This window comes from Calliopsis andreniformis, chromosome 2, assembly GCF_051401765.1.
Source record: "Calliopsis andreniformis isolate RMS-2024a chromosome 2, iyCalAndr_principal, whole genome shotgun sequence".
Classification (NCBI taxonomy): domain Eukaryota; kingdom Metazoa; phylum Arthropoda; class Insecta; order Hymenoptera; family Andrenidae; genus Calliopsis; species Calliopsis andreniformis.
The window spans coordinates 11,515,997-11,538,521 of NC_135063.1; the positions used below are offsets into that span (position 1 = coordinate 11,515,997).

Genomic DNA, 22,525 nt, shown 5'->3' on the forward strand with positions numbered 1-22,525 from the left:
TTGAAAAATATGAGGAAAGAGATGAGGTAAATTTGAAGGATTCACGTAACGGGAGACTTCTGTTGCATGGCAACCACCATTATTATTCTTCTACTTGCACGGCGAAGGGGTAGTTATATTCGTTCTGAGAAAAGTGTCTCGTGCCTTATTTTCTCACATTTTGCGCTATCGCTGACGCGCATGATGCTTGAAGAAAAATAGTTTCGTTAAGGAGAGTGGCGTACTGAAAGGGATACGAGTCAACCATAAAGACTAACGCATTCTAAAGTACAGGATCTAGCTGTTCAGTATTTTCACTCTCTGGAACTTCACTGCTGTTTATGAATCTTTATGAAATATACGTGCCTACAAAACCACATAAGTCAAATATTTCAACAATTTTATTTCATGTCTGAACAGATTAGATTAAAAGCACTTTTCTTTTAAAAAAGAGAGAGTTTAAAATGGTATTAAATTTAATATCTCTAAAATAGATACATGTGATCTGCATCGTTTTGTCGTACAATCGAAATTATATCTATACAGACTATTAAACTACTGTAAGTAGTACAAGTCAACCATAGTCGTTCCCTTAAAGTAAAGTTATTTATTTGCAAAACTCTTAATCATATCTAAAACTCTTTGCAGATAGAGCCTTCCTAAGAATTTCACTGCAAGTGAAACAGGTCAATCATAAACGACCCTCAGCCGTAAATATTAGTTCCCCCTATTCAACGCATCAGTACACCAAAATCCTATTTTAATCAGAAAAATATACTCCCTGTGGACCTCCTTACACCACCCTACGCTGTTTCATGTCTCAATCACAAAGTTACCCCCATTTTTCATCGTCCCCACCTTTCATTCACCAGAGACGTAGAAATCAGCGACGCGTAGCGTTACGACGCGACTCCCCCCGAAAAAAATTTGAACCCGATATTATCGATCGACCTTTTACATTCACTGGGCTTCCCTGCATGTCGTTTCCTGTCACTTTGTTCATCTGCTCCTTCCAACTTCGTAATCAACGCGCGGAGGTGCCTATTAGTCGTCAGACTGGATGTGTCCTCTCGCCGACCATTATTATCCTGACTACTGACTCCACCTGCAAATACGGGGTTCTAATTAAAGTGTCTGAGGTCTGTCACTCCCCCCATGGCAGTGCTTTCAATGTAGCAGCGAGCTTTCGGCTTGACAGTCGGCGAATATTGAAAACGATACCTGTCTGGGGCTGGAAAAAAGGAGCACAGACTAAAAACAGTTCCTGGCGCGACGAGAGATTATTAGCCGCGGAATATTCACCTTATGAGACGATAATGAGCCCTGGTACTTTACATTTCACGACTGTTAATGATACATATCCACTCGACATGCTAATTCTACTTAAATGTCCCCTAGACTTCAACCGCTCGCACACCTCCTCAGATATTCGAGTAATAATTGAGTACTCTGCCAAGAAATCCACGGATTAATTATCGGTCTTCAGACAGCGAATTTCCACTCGTGTGAAGCGAAATATTCCATCACCTCAGCTGTGATACCGAAAAATAAAATTGACAAACGTGATAGAATTTCCTCTGGAAAAGTAATAACAAACAGGAGACAGTAATCTGAGTGGAAAAACGGAAAGAACGAAAACGAGCACACTTATAAATAAAACGGAGAACGATCTTTTTACGATCCACACTGACACAGATACCAAGCGTGGGGGTGGTTTAGGCCGTTCCTGCTGTAGGTTTATGCGCCACGTCTAATAGGACTGCTGATGCACAGATTGCGGGGATTTTCTCAAGATTTAGTCAGCGTTCGAGGGGGGGGCTATGTTCGTCGATAAAAAATTCCCTTTCGCTACTCCTCGAACGATGTATTCGAGAATATTTCACTAAAAATTGTGGGGTAGGGGAAGCTTATACGTGTCGCGTGCGTGCTCAAGCATAATACACTGCTGAATTGCTGGGTGTCTGGGAGAATTTGAAAAGATATCGCTTAGAATTAATTTACAGCACACCTTGACCCCCAGTTTGCTGTGAATAAAAATTTGCTGGAAACGGTAGCTGCTTAAACACGATAAGTATCGTCCCGGGACGACCCTGATGATTAATAGCGCCACGAAGGCTAAGTGGGCGGAATTAACTAAATCTTTGTGAAATATGAATATTTGAACCAAAGTTGCGCAAGAAGAGTAATTGTCTTGTTTAAGATGTAATTAATCATCCTTATTGCGTGAAATTGAAGGAGATATTGCAATGGAGGTAGGCACGTGTGAGTAAATTTTGTAGAACATTCGAAGGCAATTTAATTTAGATTTAATACAAATTTTGAAATGAAAAATTTAGTATAAAAGAAACAAATTAGTAAAAGATATATTAAGAGTATAATAAAAAATTCCAATCTTTCGAAGGACGAATTCAAAGCTTTAATAGATAAATTACTAGATACGAGTACTCTTAAAAAATTCCATTAAATTTCTCAGTCTGTAAAAAATTAATCACAAAGTAAATCCTCCCATTCTGTCCACACTGCATCAAAAAAGACATAAAAATAAAAAAAGCAACGTCCACTATTTCGAAAAAGGACCTACTCTTTCTAAAAGCTACAAAATACGACAAGGAAAAAAATATCCAAAAATCCGTAAAATAACTGCAAAGTCCCAACAAAATCTCAGGAGAGTATACCATAATCGCCACGTAAAACATTCATCGTTGCAGCGGTTTCACGTGAAAAATTCACGTCCGAAATAAATGCGTCCCCGATTTCGAGTAACGCGTTCCATCCGAGCTGACACAGCCACAGTGTCCCTTCCGAACGTTACTAGATTCATCCACGACGATTCGTAGTCGCATCCATTAGCTCCTGAACTGCGCTCGGACGTGCTTGGAGGAGCCTCGCGCAACCTCCGAAAAGTACATGCAAAAGAACAGGAAAAAGTAACCGCGAAGGGCCTCGCAAGCGGAACAAAAAAGAGAGAAAATTCCCTGCGCGTTTTTCGGTCGACGCACGCGAAAATGGTTTAATGGCAGCATTCAGACCGATGATCGGCCGAGAGTGGAAGCTTTTAAAAATTCGTGTCCCCGACAATGACGCGAAACTGGTCCGCCCCAGTTTCCCTCATGGCCAACTGCCGCGTCCGTTTCGCGAGTCCACGATTTACGAGCCGTGTAAATTCGCGCTGGGAAAACATGCCGCGAGATTGGGAGATGTTCGACGAACCCAACCTAGTGTGCACGCAAACAAACCACGCCAGAAAATTGCATTATGGATCGCAGGGACGGGGGAAATATTAGTCGCAGTCGGATCATTTTATTCCGCCACCTTCTTTTCCTTTTTAACGACGTCGATGATCGATCGCGGCGCCAGCCAAGCGAAAAGGTCCCCCTCGTCCCTAGCTACGATTTCTGTTTACCGACCTGCACCGACCGTGTCCCAATTCCACCTGCAACCTTGCGAAATTCAATTTACGCTGTTTGCTTTATGACTTGTAATCTCCTGTTTACCTTAGCCCCGCGTTCTTTGTCGGGCCTCCTCGCGGGATTTTTGGAATTAGCGGAAGACTGCGGGACTCGAGGAAATGCCAAGGCATTCGAGAGGGAGTTAAGGGAGGGGAGATGTTAGTGACCTTTGTCAGCTAACCTTTTTGTGATCTTTTAGGCTTCTTAGTGTCTTGGCTATTTTCGGAGAAGTCATTGTGTCAGGAGGATTAATTGTGTTGGGTGACTGAAAAGATTACTAAGGATGGCTGGGAAGGGGGCTAAGAGGGGAAACTAGAATTGAGTTATTTAGAAGACTATTATAGAGGACTTTAAGAGGATCTAAAGGGATCTACTGGAAATTATTTACTTGGTTTAAGTGATAAGAAAAAAGAGGGTGATATGAGACCCAGAATCGAAAGGGTTAGTTTCACAATAAGATTCAGAAATAGAAATATGAATTCTTTAAAAACAGCGTACATTATTTTACATTACTTTAAGCCTATAACATATTCAAAATTACCTGCTTTTAAGATTATTCAGACTTTGAAAAACTCAGGGGTGGCAGATACTCCGCAATCCCTGGAGAACTATCGATTCTAGCCTCCCTAGATAAACTTCCAACCTCCCTCCTTATTACCTCTTTGTCATTACCTGGGGAATCCATTACACCATTAAGGAATCTAAATTATTGAAGAAAATAGTTTTAAGAGGAACAATACGGAATCAAAATACACACCCCCATGGTACGTAAAGAATAATACAACAAAACTTTGTAGACTTCAAAACTAAGGAGCACTAACAGCGAGTAGAAGAAAAACCACGCAGAAAAACCACGATTCTACTTCACCCCCGTAATAAACGCGACGCATAGATCGACTTAGAGGAGCCTTGCATAATGGGGATTACCCGAGGTACTCGCATCTCGCGTCAGAGATATTCCACGTTTGCACATTTCAACGTCCGCGGGAAATGCCGCGCGACAGACTTAACACCCCGACCGTGTGCGATTTTTTTTTCCCGCGGCGCGCGTTCCCATTGAAACCCCGTTTCCACGACTGCTCCAGCTCTGCAAGCTGCACCTTTCCGCGACAAAGGACGGGAGCCTAGCTTGCGCTTCAAATATACCTACGCTAAATATTCATTCGTCATTAGAGACAGTGGGCGTGAGGAGGTGTGTCCTCGACACGGGGATGAAACTCGTTCGTTAACGTAACGACAATAAATTTCAGCCCCGATGCTCCTTCGTCCGTGATTTTCCATCAACTGAGCCGGTTACCGTCGCGACGTCTCTGCGCGCGTGTTCGTTCTCTATGAAAGAGCGCGGAATTAACCGCGAATAACGTTAATAACCCCACGTAAAATAGACCCGCGGCCTGTTTAAATTTAACTGCCCCGACGAAAACTGCTTCGAAATTGCTTCGCCGAGGCTTCGCGGCTGGAATTCCATTGTACCAGCTTCTCCCTGGTGTAATAGAGAGCAGCCGCCCATCCAGCCGCCCATCCAGCCGCCCACGAGCTGCGCTGGCCCTCTGCTCTTTAACTTTACGACGTCCTTCCGACTCGCTCGTTACAATAAACACGCCGTCGCGATGGACGGTCGAAAAGTCACCGACACCGGTTTTAATATTCGGCCAAAGTGGCTGGGAACAATTACCGCGGCCCGCCTCGAACTCTTATTAAGGGAGCCTCCGCGAGGAGACGCTGGGGAGATGTCTCTGGCGAGTCGCGAATTCGAGAGGTCGAGGATTGTGGCGGCAAATATTTGAACGCGAGCGTGGGAGACTCGGATGAGAGGGTGGCTCAGGGTGACTCGGTGCCTTGGTGTTGCAAGAAATGAAACAGTTTGGAGGGCTGAGGGGGTTTGTGAGGCTTGGAGTTTCTGTGATGTGGTGAGAGGTTTGATAAGGGTTTTAAGTTGGAAATGAGAATATTTTGGACATATTGAGAATAAGGTGGAAAAAAGAAAATTCTAATTTACTAAATTAGGAACTAATTAGGTACTGGAATATAGAATTATAGTGTATCTGTAAAACTCACTTGAAAACGTCAAATCAAGTTATTTCCTACATTCAAACAAAAAACTAGTTCTCCTCCAGTGTTTTAAGTGTAAAAAAATAAATTAACAAACATAATATTACAGTGTTATGTAGCTCCAAACGCCCAATTGAGTCAATTTAGATCAATCCCTCGTCAAAATTTCCCTACAATAATACCCAATCCAAACTCAAGTATCTCGGGTCCATCTTTGAAACCTCAAGGTGCTGCGGTCTAACAGCAAACCCCTTCTCATAAATAATAATGAGAGTGGTGGGTCATCGATTCAGGCTTTTCGAGGGAACGCGAACTTTCGACGTTCCTGTTGCATGTCGTTGAATCGCTAATTAGGTCTTGCTAGCGCGACCTGAAATCGATTCATTTCCGGCAGTGGATGCAGAAGTGTCCTCAGGAACAGCAATTAGGCCGATCGAGCGATCACTGATTAATTTATAGGTCTTGGATGAGTTTCCTTCGATTAACTTGACGCGATAACACGATATTTGGCGTCCTGAAATATTCAACGCTCATTCACTTATTCCCCCTGTCATTTGAACATCTGATAGCTACAGGACTCCTTTTGTACGATACATCGAATTTAAATTCGTATCTACATGTTTCAAATTTCATTTACAGAAGGAATTTTATTATATATTATCTTAACACGAAAAAATCTCTCAAGAGAAAAAGTAATAACGAACTTCTTAAAAAAATTATGTAGATATTATTATCAAAAATGAATCATAAGGTATCCAAGAATATTCAGAAGACAGAAAATCTAAAAAATAAAACCACTCAACAACTACAAATTGAAGACTCTGAAAAATGTTTCCTTTACTACCTACATTTCTTCCCAAATGAGTTTCTCCGAAATTCCCTAGTATTCAGCATCAATATTTGATATTCAATTTCCCCAGCATGTCACGTTCATCAACAGCTCAGTTTTACATTTCTCTTTCTCCAGCATGAAAATTCAACTCTCACCCTTGTAGCCAGTGCGCCACGTTCCGCCTGAATAGATTTCATACGGTATTTCCGCGGAAATATGCTTCTTCGAGACGCGTGGGCGCGTGAAGAAAGCGTTTAAAGAGATACGAAGGAAAATCGATAAACATGGACGCAGGTAGCAAAGAAGAAGAGTAAAAATCTCTGGCAGCTATAGATACGCGGATAGACGTCGTATTCAGTGGCCCATTCATCGATATCCACGCGAATATCGACAGTCGACGGCAACGAAGGAACTCCTGCACAGGCATACACCCATTTACGAGGGAAAATTACTGGCATGATGGCTCCCCAGCGACGACGCTGCACGAAGTCGCGCGAACGTACCCTACATATGCATGCACTGTGTTTCCATATGTAAACGCTTCGACGTCTTTAAAATGTTCCTGTGCTACCCAGTGCCTGTCCCCGTCTCTCGTTGAATTACCCCTCGTGGCATAGCGAGGAAGAGCGAACGTGTTCGCCTCGTCATCCCTCGTCAACGTGCTCGCGTTAACGTCTCCGAGCGACTCAGTTCCGTCTTTAAACGATCCTCATCGACTTCTTTCGTGCGCTTCCCAGCGCCATCGTCGAACATTGTCACAACGTGTCGAGGAAATAGAGTAAATGAGCATAGACGTTCACTTTAATGCACGCCTTCAATTGGCTCAAATGGTGGCCTACTTACAGAGTTCCTTTGAATATTATTCCTGTCTGAAAAATATTACACCTTGTTGGATTTTAGAGATTCTGTGAAATGGACAAAAATCTGGGTTACGTTGAGGACCTTGGAAGTTAAGTTCATTTGACTGAGAATATCTTTTAATTTTTATTTTGTTAGAGTCAGATAGAAGAATTATGTAATGTTGGAAATATATTTTTTTAGATTACCTTCTGTACGAAGATATCTGTGTTCTTAATGAACCAGAGTTTTCTAAGCATAAAGTATTAAAGAGACTGTCACAAGCCTGTATTAGTTCCTACATGCCTCCCTGTACGTCTGTAGCATTTGAAGGACACTTTAGAAGCATGTCAGTTTGTCCTGGAAGTTACACCAAAAACTAAACCCAGAATAATTCAGAAGTTCCCGACGCTTAGTAAAAGAACAATTCACTAGAGTAACTCGAGTCAGAATAGAAAAGAGCATTTTGGAACTTGGCAAGGACAAACACGGAACTGCGGAAGTGAGCACACCACAACTTTGGATGAGTTCGTGGGTAACACTAAATATTAATCTTTCACGCGAGATCGTGTGACTGAAATGAAAAACTAACTTACTATATCAACGTCTTCTCAAAGCGTACTATTAATACAGGGTGCTTCAGAAACACATGTCAATACTTCAGGAACTGCATCTACACGCTAAAATAAGTAAAAAATGTGAACATATATTCCACATATGTAAGTCCTACATGTATGTAACTTTTCGACCTAAACGACATAAGTGGACATAAGTATCCACAGATACAAAACAGATACAAAATAGGTACGCTACTACAGAGCGAAAAAACTTCCCCAGAAGTCGAATGCAGCATCCCGATTTTTCTGAAACTTCCATAAACGACTTTCCAGTTCACCTCTGCAGAAACTCACCGATAGTCCAGGGGATTTATTTAGGCGACCCCAGAATAATTCGACGATGAGAACGGGCGTAGAATGGGCAGATGCAACGACGCAACTAAAATCTAGAGAATTTCCTCCACATTGTCCGTACGGGCAATCCCGTCGTGCACGGTTTAGCGAATCGTTAGATCCAGGGAATTCGTGAAAATAAAAGAGCCAGTCAAGTGCGGTTCGGGGAATCGTTCCTACGCCATTGGCCACGACCCCTTGGGTCATCCCTGCAGTCCCGTTCGAGTTCAGTTCGCAGGATTATAGCCGGGACACCTGACGGCGCTCCCATCGCTTCAAAGGGAGGGAAACCGATATAAGCAAACGAAATAAAGAGGCGTGGAATGGAAAGGTGGAAAAGTGAAACAGAGGGGGGCGAAAACTTACCGTAAAACGGGGCGAGTATATAGATATAGGGGGTTGACCGACAGAACCTTTTCGACGTGCCAGCTCGTTCTGAATCGGAAAGGTCAAACGTTTCCCTTTGAGATAAATGGTGTCTAGTTCTTGGCTCCTTTCGTTTCTCTGAGAGATGAACGTATAATTTTATTTCTTTCTTTGGCCGAGGCAATCGTGTTGGGTGTCAACTGATATGAAATAGTCGCCCTTTATTTTACATTGGAGATCGATTTCAAAAGGGATGTAGAGAAACATACCCTTCTGGCGCTGAAAATATTCAATCCATTTAATATCACCGAATAGAAATTACATTTCACTAGTGGGAAAGGTGTGTGAGTGGTATTTCAGCACAGTCATTGATCCGCATTCATTGGCAGAAAGGAAGCAGAGTAATTATAAAATGGAGGTATATTCAAGGGAAAAATGAATGTAAAAGTTGCGTTTTGATATTACTTGCTGTGTATTTGGTTGATTCAGAGTAATTCCATGAATTTGTCAGGTATTTGACGAGACACCTTGTATATCAGCTCGCGCGAACATCCATGTGCCCGCTAAGACAGACACTTTTATTTTGATCAAGGGGAAAGTGGATGGAGAGGCGATGGAAGCAAAAACGAGGACGCCGCGTCCATCGTCTCCTCGTACCTGAGAAACGGACAAAGCCGATTATTGGGGAGTGGCACGGGTGACAGGGAAGTTTCCAATCCGGATTTTCATTCATTAGTAACGCTTACCGAAGTGGACCTGCACAACACGTTTCGAAACTATCTCTTCAAACTTTTGGTCAGTTGTTCTTGCACAGTGTTTTCCCTCGAAAACACTTGGTTCGCAGAAGTCATCTTTCGAGGAGATCATTTCTCAGATCTTCTTTGAATTGAAATCCAAGCACTAACTCTAGGAAATTCGTTGAAAATCTTGATCTACACCAACGTTAGAAACTCCTGTCAACTTTGAAGGAACTTTGATATTTATTTGATTAAGTAAATTCAAAGTTACTACTAGCTCTGAAAAGCATTTCAAAGTCAGGACTAACGATACCTACAAAAATACAGTATACCTAACAATAACCAATAGGAAATACAATAATGAAATTTACCAAGAAGCACCTAGTAATCACATTCTAAAGAACCACAACAAGTTATAATACCCAATTCGTGGGAATTAATTATCTTTTCCATCTCCAATCCAATTTCCCTCCCTAAATACCAAAAGACGTCAAAAGAATCAGGGTAAAATAGAGGGGTCATAACACCGTCGCGATCTCCAAGTGGCAAAGCGCTTCGAACGTTCATCGGAAATGTTTAAAGGAAGCTCTCCAGCGCAGAAACGAGTTCCTCACTTTTCCAATTCCCCCTCCAGCCCCTCGTATATCGTACATACGTATGTACGTGGCGAATATAGACGTACATGAAAACTTTTAATGGCGTTCCTGGGGGCCAAGTGTTTCGTCAACATGCGAAACGAGAGGAGGAAACGCGGCGTCGGGCCGATGGAAAAAGGAATTTAACGAGGTGCACGGCGGAGGCCCAACGGAAATATTAGAGAAGTTTTAAGAAAATGCAACCTTAAGCGCGAACGCTCGCGCGCGCTGGGGACCCGATGCGCGGGAAATAGTCGCCTCGATAAACTTCTTTTAGAGGGAAAAGTAACAGCGGGAGGAGGGACGAGAAATCGCATTGGAACAGAATGAAAGCATTCGTCGAATGCAATCTTCTTGGAGAACTCGTCGAGAGGACGGGGCGGAATTGTGATTTTAAACATCGTGTCGCAAAAACTCGTTCCCCCTCCTCGCTCTCGCCCTCCTTTAAATCCGAACGACCGCGTAATTTCCGTCGACTATTCTCCCCGTCTGTTTTTTCAATAGAGTATTCGCTCTATTTTTCGTGATGCACGTTAGGGCACTCATTATGGGAAGGGAATATTATTCTGCATCAATTCACTGGTTAAACTGCTCGCTAATTCCTGGGGTTTCCATCCGTGGACCTGAAATTTTTCATAAGAAAAGAAATGGTGTATTCGTCAGGGGTTTGGGGAGTAAGGATTTTCGACCCTTTGGAATTCTAGTTTGCTCTTCCGATTCCATGCAACCCAGTTTCATTTAACTTTTGAAGCTTCTTAAGCCAATCGTGATGGAGTAGCTTTCATTAGTATTACAAGGACTTTTGCCATAAAGTTGAAATACAGAAGAAAGTAATCTGAAGATAAGTTATTATAAAAGAAAAGATGTGATACATAAATCTTCCACCTAGGTACCAATATCTTTCTATTCCCTACAGTAAATATAATATAATATTCCCTCGAAATAAGTTCATTAGTCTATTACTCATTACGATATATCTACAGACCTTGTCTTTAAAGCTTCACAAATAATTTTGATTTACCCTCATCAAATTATGATTCTGCATCGAATAAAAACAGTATTCCTCCTTTTTCCTTTTCTCACACGCAAAGTAGATGCGTACGTGGATCCAGCTGTGACCAACGCATTCGGATTTCCGGTTGTCGTATCCTCGACGCAGCCAAATTGCACGCCACCTCGCAAGACAAATAGTTCGACGTGGAATGCGTCGCGGTGAATCCGCGAAGCGTCTCTCAGACACCGCGAACCACGCACTGGGATTCTCCTCTATTCCAACAATAGCACGAGAACTGTTACTTAGGAGCAACGTGGTAGACGTGCGAGAGACGTGGCATTCCAACGCTCGCAAACTGAATTACAGAAAATGGCAGGAACTTTGGTGGGGGGATATTCGACGAAGAACGTCAGCTCTGGGTTTATATTAGTTCATTTGGGCTCCTTGCAGTCAGCAGTTGGGAATGGGAAAAGTAACATGCGTCAGAATGAGCTCGTAGAAATAAAGGTCAATTTAATCCTTGGATTTTAATCTGCTCACTTGCTCCGCAAAGAGATATTTTATTCGAGTATTATAATTATTCTAAAATTTAATTTCTGTCGTTATTCAGGTATGACTTTGAATGAAGACGATGACAGAATATACATTTCCCTAGTAAATGATAATTAACTGTTTGGAAAATGAAATATATTCGCTGCATTTTTGGTATTTCCTGAGAATCTATTGAGATCCACTTGTGGTCTGACCATAACCTGACCTATTCTACTGAATCCTGAAACTTGATATAACACTATGTACAATGATGCTTAATAAAAGAAGTTTTATGTTAAAAATAGATATGTAGTATGTATTAATGAGTGTTTAAATTAATACTGTCAGTTCCACAAAGTTTATAATCTAAATTGCAGCAAAACTTTCTAAAATAAAATTTTAAAGCTATTTGCGACTAATTATCTTGAAATATTTATAAAGAGTACATACGTTAGGGGCAAATTTGAAGTTAAAAAGCACAGTAGCTGGCCGCCCCAATTTCTCTGAATCGATAACGAACAACGACAAATACTCTTCCCATAAATTTCTTACAAACAAGTGCTAGCGAAGGGACGTATGTAGGTGAAACCCCGTCGAGAACATAAGAACGCTATAATCCAAAGAAGAAGGTAAATCATTCGAAGGTGCTTAACCGTGTCCTCATTTTCACGAAGCTTAACCATTGGAACAAGAGGAATCGTATTTTGGAAAGGGAATCATCGTCAAAAAACAGGAGAAGAAGTCGTTCGAAGGCGATTAAAGTGGCACCAATCAGATACGCCTTCTACCACCTAGTGTTTTCGTTATAGACTTATGACTCGCTGACGAGCTTACAGTGAGGGTCTGATTTTTAAAGCCAAAGTTGGAATAAAGAACTATTTGTTATTCACGAATACTCAGCCATTCAAAGCAGAATTTACCTATACGAGACTTTAAAGTCTTCTAGTAGACTAGGAGACATTTTCTGTTATAGAAATTTAAGAGGCCATGCGTCACAAATACAATATACTTACTCTACATACGTCTGAAATATAGTACACATAATGTACGATAGAATACTCTAAAGTGTTACCTCTAAAACTGGACACCGCGCCTAAGCTCTTCAAAGCCAGCACAATGGATAATTCCAACGAATTACTCGACGAGCATAATGCACCGTAAATAGGCAAGGAATCGCGGACACGCGTGGCGAGCGCGCTTCCGCTGGCGACTAGAGAAAGGCATTTTGAGAGCGCTCTAATTCACTACGAGAAATATAATGCCGAAAGGTGCTCGGTCATCCCCTCTCTCAAGAATCGCGTCAGAGGAGAGAGAAAGAGATCGAGTGAGAACGAGGAAGGGAGCAGTAGCATGACGCGGCGCCAGAAGCCAGCAAGCGAAGAAAGACAGAGAAAGTAGAAAAGGCACAGGAGTGGACATCGAGGGAAAGGGGAATGATACGGAAAAAGCATGCTCACTTTTGCGCAATTTGCCCGAACGTAGGAGGAAATTTCCCCAGTACACAAAAGCGCGCGATTTTAAAGCACGGAGGCCAGCAGCGCTCGCGATTGTCGCGCGCTCGTGCCATCCACCCATTTCTCTTCTTTCAGCCCCCTCCAGCCGCGGCGGTCTTGCTTTTTGCTCGTAGGGCGCGGAGCCACGTACGCGAGAATCGACGCGAACGAACCCGTCAGGAGCGTGGCCACGTCCCCCGGGGCTCGCGTTATTTCATGTCGCTTGTGACTCGCGCGCCCTCGCTCGCCCCTCCCCGTCCCCCTGGCTTCCATCGACTGGCAGGCGTCGAACGAAACACGAGGGCAGAAGCAACGAACACAGGGCGAGACGACTTGCGAGTTAGAGTGCTGTTCTATGAATACGTTTGGAAGTTCAAACGCCTGTGCGATTTGCATGTGTCCCCGAGACGGCGGTGGGGGTAGTTTGCGCCCCCTCCCTCGGCGCGACGACTGGCGACGTGCAACCTGTTCCGCTCGGGCTGCCGGGGGGATGGAATGTGTGCTTTTGTACGGTCGACTATGTGTGGGGGTTGGCGATGGGGGGATTATTGTGTCAGGGATTTTGGGGAATTGTTTTGAGGGTTATTTATCCCTTGGGTGATGCGAGGGTAATTATATTGACTTACGTTTTAGGTTCTGGTATGGAGAGTATTTGTGCGTCATTTACTGGGGATTGGTGAATTGACTTCATATGTTGTCAGTCTTGTGTCTTGGTTCCTTATTGGTAGACTACGATATTTATTTCTGTTTTCCCTTTATTTGATAACATTGTTTCTACGGTGCAATCACCATAGCAATATTGGTAATCAATATAATAAACTGTGTGTAAAGAAAATATCGTAAAAATACGTGAAGTAAAATACTGATCCTAAGTAAATAACCATAACTCCTTGGAAGACAATAACATTTTTCCCGAACCTGATAACAGAGATTACCGAAAGGAGCTTAACCAAATCAGTATAACAAGCAGAGTGAATTAATAGCTCCAATAAACATAGTACCCTCCTTACATCTCTAATATCAATCAAAGGCCTCAGAGATACAAATCAGTAGAATAAGGTCGTCCATGCTCAGACATACTAACCAGTAGAGTAAGGTCGAATATGATCAGACATACGAACCAGTAGAATAAAGTCGTCTACGACCAGACATGCCAATCAGTAGGATAAGATCGTATGTGTTCAGACATGCAGCCACATAGAATCAAGTGGTGTATAATTAGACGTACCAACCAGTAGAATAAGAACGTATATGAGCAAACATTTCCACATCAACAGTCCTCTCTTCACCGCACTTGCAAACTGATGACCCATGTTTTCCAGCCAGCTCATCCAGACACATACAGGAGGTCTAGTGCTCCAGAAAAATAGCACGCAATTTAATAAGGAGATTGAATTCATCTCCTGGCAAATATGGCCATCAACGCGTGCACGAGATTCCGCTACTGTCGCGAACCGCTCCAGCATTCCTGAATATCATACTTGGTGATGCAGGAGGATCTCCTAGACGCTTTAAATCGAGCACAGTGAAAGAAGCGCGGATCGTGAAGCATGCTCTGACATCGGTACTTATATCCCACGCACAAAGGTGCGCGACGTCGATAGGCCCGCGCGAACGCATGAATGCCATTGAGGAGTCGGGCCTGAATATTTCATTGAGGACCGTTCTAGCTCTCGGCGAAGCGAGCACATTTTCCCTGAATTACGGGCGGACTTGTTTGGCAACCGACGCAGGCATTTAAACAGCGAAAGAAACGTCGTTTCAGAGCAAATTGCATCCGTGTTCCTGCATTTTCCGAAGCCTTTCAAATTTCTGGTCGAGGGTTGTTCAACTTTTTACGCGATGTGGCATTACCTCCGCCTGTTTTTTACGTTTCTGGTATTTTGCAAGCGAATTGGAATAAGAATCACCTACATTTCTACTTTTTTTTATTTTCCATTTTACTACAGGCTAGAACACTTTAACCATGAAACAGAGATTTAATTTAGTAGCCTAATTTATTCTACAATTCTAATTTAATTGTAGGAAATGACATTCAGAATTGACCAGATTATGCAACAGTTGTACGATACAGAGTTCCTCAACTGAGGTTTTCATAATGGTACTCCTATTTTGATTTTACCATTCGATTTCTGGCCAAGCTTGCAATGTCAACTACTGAATCCTTCTTTCTGAATCCTTCCAATTCTTTCGTAAAGATTTTCCTACGGTTTCTCAAACGGTTGTTCCTGCTGGAGGATTCTCGTTCTCATTGGTCCTCTTCAGGACGACGATGAACGCAATGTTTATTGCCAGGATTCTTTGCTCCATTCCCGCGAAAAGGAGGAGCGTTGGCTCGATTTAACCCAGGCCAGCACAGTTTACTTCGAAGGGATTTCCCTAAGAGGGTTGATGAAAGGGAACAGAGGGGGGAAAAGTTTAATCCAGCGGAAGCAGGCTCACGATCGTATAACTGCTGAAGCCAATAACAGCACGTACAAGATCCACTCCCTTCGATTTCCAGAGAAGTATTTGATAGTAAATAGAGAATTTTTTTATCAAATACAGAACCTGGTACATAAATATTCTTCCGTCTTCGCAGTTCCGTGTTCAATGAGCAAATACGAGATTATTTAAGATCGAGTAATAAAAACTACATAAATTTTTCTAGGTTATAGAAGTCGGTTTTAGATATTGAAATAGTTCCCTGAAAATAATCGGTACGTAATGTTGTGTCTTAAAATCTTCAGGAATGAGAAAATCATAATTTTAAGTAGAACATCTCCGTCACCAGACAGACCAGTAGTGAAACTCAATATAAATGTTTCCTAGATACTACCACTTCGAATACCATTTTCTGTTATCAAGTGACAGTCATAATTTTCTTCTAATAAAATGCAAAATTGAGCCTTTGAATATTTAACTGCAATAATAAAGTCGAAGAAGCTTCAAAGTAAAAAACGATACTTTAAAACATGGATTTTATAAAGAACAGACACTTCATTCAATACTAGCACTAATTAAGAAGAAAAATTCCGTATTTTCTTCCTTTCCATAATCAATAAGAGTCCCAGAATACGTCTTCCTAAAGAAGCAATCGTACATTCATCCTCCTCATCTCGATAATGTAAATTTATTCTCACCGATTAATCTCGCTCCTTTCCATGAATCTCGACTGATCGATCGAACTTGCACGGATTTTTAACGTCCAACGAAAACTTTAATGGAAAGATTACACTGGAACGCAGCAGTAAACTCGAGGCAAATTAAAACGTGAATGGAAGGAGCCATCTGAGCTAATAAGCATAGCGATCGGATAATACCGCGCAAAGACTTAGATGGTTCTCGGTGAAGTTCGCCATTTATCGGGACCTGACCAACGATGGTTCCCCGTCTTCCCCGTAATTGCTGTTTACGTTCGTGATTCTCGCTTGAGTCGTTGCACCTTTCCTGAAAGAGCCCTCTTGCATCGGCGTCGTTTCGACCCATTTCCACTTTGCCGCCTTTCAAACGAGCCCGAATTCAAAGAAGCGTGCGCTTTTTCAAATTTAATATTTTCGTCCTGTAATGTCGGGGAACTGCAACAAAGACGAGAACGTTTTGGTGGTTATTTCACGTACATTAATTAAAATACGTTAAATACGGAAGCATGCGGAATAATGGTAAAAGTACAAAATAAATGCACAGTGGTTGGCAGTGCTGCAAAAATTGTAAATGAAGGTTTTTCTCTAATGTGCTCCGCTTTGGAGCGCTTTTGCGCTTTCGAAATGTTTTGCTCGATTTCTGTTAGATTATAACGTAAAATTTAACGAATGGTTTCAGATAAAAGGAAGGACAAGAAATCATGTCTGTTGCAAGCTGGAGAATGTTATATCTAGTAATACTTTAAATGCATTCCCTAACTCATGTTTATCGTAACAATTTCCGGGAGAACTTGCGATAAGACAGTTTCACGATATCGCAATACAAAGACGTATTCAAGCAATTTGAAGTTGAAGTTTATCGCTGGGAGGAAATACAGAAAATGATTCGAGAAAAGATTCGCTGGAATGATACGCAATAGTATGTCAAAATATTTCACGAAGCAATGGAGTCGTTAAAATGACTACAGTATTGTAGAAAGTAACAAAAGTATTCTCCCAGGATTTTTAAATCCACATTACGAATATCTCACAGCGGTATTCACAATAATTGCCATGTGCTAGTACTACAGAGAGTGAATAGCATCGACTGGCAAAGAATAACGATCGCCAGAAGATTAAAGTCCCCCTTTTAATCCCGCGAGCCTTATTAACCTTTCAATTCACATTTCCGCGATCGCGTCGAACATTTGTGCACCGGAAACGTGAAATGTAATCGACGAACAGGATTCGTTGCACTATTGTGGTGAAAATTCTCAATTCAAATCCTCGGGAACGCTGTACAAATTACGAATTCAATAAAACGCCGATTGTCATTTTCTGGGAAAATTGTTGCACGATTGGACTCGCGCTTTATTTCGAGGTTGTTCAAACTGACCACAGATTATTCTTAGAATATCATTTACAAAACGTTTCACCATTGCTTTTCACACTTTTTAACTTTTAATTCCTTTTAGAAATCCTTTACTAATTTTGTTCACCTTTTGATAGATACTTGATACAGTAGAACCTTGATTAATTAGACTCGACCTTTAACTCACACGATCAATTATTCAATGTATGAATGTGCTAATAATAAGAGTGTAGTAGAATTAAACCAGGATTTATGAATTTAGAGAATTAAGATAGGAAAACAAATTTTAATCTTGAGTCAATTTTCAATTAATTTTTCTTCACTACACTCTTCTGAATTACTTCTTTCCCCTAAGCCTAAGCTTTACTTCCCTTCTCCCTTTTCCATATTCCCACCTCCTTATTCCAACAGTCCTCCTCTTAATTATTTGCAAATAAATGAGTACTCCAAGCAACCACGTAAATACACACTCCCAATTCCTAGATCCCCAACACGCTAATAGCGAGACATGTATACGCTCGCGTAATAAAGCTAAATGGCATGTTTCAGGATCGTGCAACCAATCCTTGGGGATGGAGTCCGGCGACATACCGGATTCAGCCATTACGGCGTCCTCGTCGTATGTGACGAACGTCGGTCCACGAAATGGCCGGTGAGCGCATTACTTTTACCACACCCACACACTGGCAGACACGTGCACAGAGAATCCCTCCTCCCCTCGACCGCCCCTCGTCCAGCGTCCACAATCGCGATAAACGGTACCACAGCTGCCTTTTTAATGCTGCCTCCAAGAGGACAGATCAAACCGTCCCGCGACAGACATGCTTTGCGCATTAGCGTCTGCCTCGAACGCAGACTCGCGCCCCTGTTCCACAAACCTCTGCTGTTTCTGCTATTCTACCCCCCACGACCTCGTCCCCTCGACTTGTCTGTAATTTAACCATCCCCCCTGTTCCTCCCTGACCTTCCTACCCCCAAAAGCGTCACGGCACTTTCGCGAGCGAAGCTCTACTTTTAATCAGGCCGAGCAGAGCGTCCTGGTCGACGCGACGAAATTAATCGAGGCAGATCGCAATAGCGCTCGTTTTTCTCGCGACGTCCGCGAAAATACGGCGGCCGAAGGAAGGGGCCAGCCAGGGGCGCGGCGAAGTTACGCGCGGCATCGGCAGTTTCCGTGGGGAAAATATTATCCAGCAGTAATTGCGTTGTTATTGGGTGAAGGCGCCGGCCGAAAGCAATTCGCGTGATCGAGTATCGAGCTCGACGTCTGCACGGGGCAAGGAGCTGCTCCTCGATAGCTGAGCGTGGCCTTTTTGCGGCCTGTTCGGGGGAAATAGAATTTCTGTGATGGGGGACGTAGGTTTGGGGTGGGGGATGTAGGAGCGAGGGGATTTTTTGGGTGGAGGTTTCTTGTATAGTACTTTGAGGGGTAATTTAATGTATTTTCGTTGCGAGAACTGGTATTGATATTGTTACTTAGAGGCTTCTAGTTGGGTATGAATTTTTTAATGATTTTTTGGGGGACAATTAGACGATTCTGTATGGAAAAATGAGGTAATAGATTTCTTATAAGCACTCCTGAATTAGATACCTAGGACTTGGTAACGATCTGCTGTTTTTTTAGTAGGAACTGAGATTGTTTGGAATCTACTCGCTGTCTGACCATCACGCGGTTATTCTACTGAATAGCGAAAAGGAAAAGCGTAGCGCTGAAATCATTAAGGCTGTGCTTACACTGAATTTTTGGCGTTTTCTGATGATCTGACGATCCGACGAATAAGATGATAATAAGATTCCACTGTACATGTATTGCATTTCAAGAATTAATGGATAAAGCTTAACTACGATAGAATCAAAAGCCAATTCTTTAGTTACGGTAATTTAAACAGTGTCTATTACGTTTCGAAGACGATGAAAAATTTTTTATTCGCCTCGTTTATTTCCATTCTGCAACTAAAGGATACACGATAAAATTTAAAACGTTACTTACTTGTTTCTTCACTCTAGAGGTCTACTTGTGAGAGACTGTTTTTACTTGCACATCTTTCCTGCCAGCGTTCAGTAGTAGTAAACGGGTACTGGTCAGACATCAAAGACCCTTACAAACGAGCATCGTGCAGACGGTCTGAACACTTCGCATTGCCATCTCTGAGGGATACGCCAGACATTTTTCTAGAATAGAACCTTCGTGGAGGTTCTCAGAAACGTTCCACCCTTTTCAAAGAATCGCATTTAGAAAGATCTACCATACTGAAAACCCTCAAAGAAACGCCTAACGCATTTAATGCCTTTAAGAGATTACCTTCCTGAGTTCTTTTATATTCTTCATATGTCGCTGTACAAAATGCCGTAAATGGTGAATTGTTGAGAAGGTAGCGCAAGTACAGTAACCCTGTCTCGACTTCTAGACAATTTGAAACTCTAGTTTCCAGACGTAGAAAAATAGAAAACTTGACAAATTATTTACCTTCATCACTTCTCTCGAATCTCTAACTTTTTCAATTTTCTGGCTTCACATCGATTTTCTGCAAATTCTCAATTTACCAAATTATTTATTCAATTGTAAGCTAATAATACATCTTCTAATTTATCTATTATACAAAGAGGAAATATTATTGCCTCTTAATATCACAATGCTCATACTAAAAACGAAGACTACAGTAATAGATTCTCTTCAGACATTCACCTATTGTACGAGTATTACAGCAACTAGATCTCCCAAAGCGAAATTGGTAGTCCTCGCACTGTATTCCCCAGAAACGTGCGAGATCCTTTAATCAGCCGTCGAAATAACTTCGTTATCAGTCCCGAGTAACAGCTAAATCGTCAGATGGTGAAAGTTCCGCGAAATTCCATCGAGTTGATTCGAAAATGGACGCGGAGCATCGGCGGAGTGGAGTGGCAGCGAAGCGAGAGGCAAACAGAAAAGAGAGACACGGAAAGAAGAACTGAATCCCAGATTCGCTGTTTAAGTACACCTCCCTCGGAGCCGTGGAAGTTCTTGAAGCCCGTCGAATGGCCCTGTGAATTGTTCTTCTTTGTTCGAACGATTGTATAACGCCCGGAGGGCTATAATTGCGCCTAAGGTACTCGCCCGAGGAGTCATTGAAACATTAACTTCGCGCTCAGTTGAATCCTACGGTTCACTCGTTGATCTTGCACTGTTCGAGACGTTTAAGAAGAGTGGTAAGATCTGTTAAAAAATATGATAATATTGGTACAGCTTTTTAGTGAATAAATGGAGAAAGTTACCAACGATTTAATTAGTAACTAAAAGCCCTCGTGATCTCTCAGTTTGAACACTTCTCTAGCTGTCTCCCTAGATGGTTTATTCTTATTGCATAATTTTAATTTTGTTTATCGTGTGGACAAAATTGTGATGTCGATAAAGTTGACCATCTGCGTTGAATTTCGCTTCGACGACCAATCGCGATATTTTCGTTAGATATCTCGTCCAGACGGCAAACATTCGCTGAGGAACGTCGCGATCCAATTAATTAACCAGTCGAAATGAGCATTATTCGAGCTGAGTACTTAAAACAGTTCGTCCCGCTTAGAGCTCTCTCAACATTTACAGGGCGCGTCGCCCGGAACGCTGCTAGACGGAAATATAATATCAATTAATTATGTCTGTCCATTTCGAATGAAAAATTGCCATCCGGCTCATTGTAACCAGGAATATACAGTGAAACGATCCGTGAATTGAACACGAACGATTTTGACGTCCGTACATTTTCGGTGGGATTGTTATTCAGTGCGATTTCATCCGTTCTCCTGGACACGGTGAATTTTCGATGGAAATGGAAATTGATTTTGTATTCCCTTTTGAGCGGCTCCACGGTTTCTGCAATTTTAATTTTTGATGTTAATTGAACGAATATTCCAGGACATTTTGTTAAACGCTTTCTGGGTCACATACAGTATTAAATATAAAAGGAATGTTTGTGGCGTGTGGTTAACGATTTAGTAGGGATCGTAAGAGAGACGAAATAAAAATTCGAATATGCTTTTCCGCGAAATTGTTGCATAATTCACTTTAATTAAAATTCTGTTTGACCAAATGCAGTTATCTAAATTACAGAAATTCACGGTTTCAATTAAATAATTTTCGAATTTTCAACTTTTTAAAACTCCAAGATTTCCTGTATTAAAATTTCAAATCTTCAAATATTTAAATATTCAAATTTTCAAATTTTCAAATTTTCAAATATTTAAATATTCAAATCTTCAAATTTTCAAATATTAAAAATTTCAGAATTTCAAATTATCAAATTTCGCTTGTCTCAGCTCCTAAATTAAAAAACGTAACGAACATCAGATGTAATCAATGAAAATCAAATACCTAAATTTGAAATAATAAAAATACCTCACTCACTATTAGCTCACGTTTTCAATTTAAATTACGATCACTGTAAACCTCCCCCATTATACACAACTCTACACGAATAGAAACATCTGAAAACAGTGAAACTTATAAACGAAGCATAACAGAAACGATCGATGACTAACGTTAACGAACTTCTGCCAAAAACAGGCTGCGGAAGGAGACCGCGGGCGGTGCCTGGTGCCCGAAGAGCCAGATAGAGCGAGGGATTCGCGAGTGGCTGCAAGTGGATCTGCCAGGGCCTCACGTGATCACGGGTGTACAGAGTCAGGGTCGTTACGATCATGGTCGTGGCCAGGAATACGTCGAAGAGTACACCCTCGAGTATCGACGTCCGGGGTTCACCGAGTGGCGGCGATACAAACGCTGGGATAACAAGGAGGTACGTGTAGAAGCTTCGTCTGCCCGTGTATGTGTGTTGACAGTGGGGGAGAAGTAAGTTAAGTCGGACGGTCCTGAATAACGTGGCCACAATCAAGCGTCCCCCTTAATATTCCTCTCGCGAATTAGTCGGCGGCTCGTTCGCGATACAGGAGAGAGGCTCGCGCAAATTGACCGTGCTGGGAGGGACGAAAAGATTCTCCTGAAATTTCCATCAGCCTGAAATTGCTATCCAGTTTTCGGAGTAAATAGGGTTTATGCAGAGCTGTTAATATTTTAATTCGATGGCGATGGCGAGGCGCTGCGGTGATAGGGATTAACCTGTTGAGAGAGGGAAGACGAATTAACTCGTCACGTGTAAATTCCATCGCGTTAGGTAAAAGGAATATCGTCATTGGGAGAATTTAATAGTGATACCTTGGACGAGGGATT

The 22,525-nt window shown here is 42.0% G+C and overlaps 1 protein-coding gene across 1 annotated transcript in view; it reads left to right on the forward strand.

The window, feature by feature from the left end:
* LOC143187410 (discoidin domain-containing receptor 2) overlaps positions 1-22,525 on the forward strand; it is a 103,478-nt gene that overhangs the window by 58,323 nt on the left and 22,630 nt on the right. The window contains exons 3-4 of the mRNA XM_076391648.1: positions 17,878-17,980; positions 21,863-22,094. Of these exons, the coding sequence (XP_076247763.1) occupies positions 17,878-17,980; positions 21,863-22,094 (335 nt within the window). The remainder of the gene's footprint in view (positions 1-17,877; positions 17,981-21,862; positions 22,095-22,525) is intronic.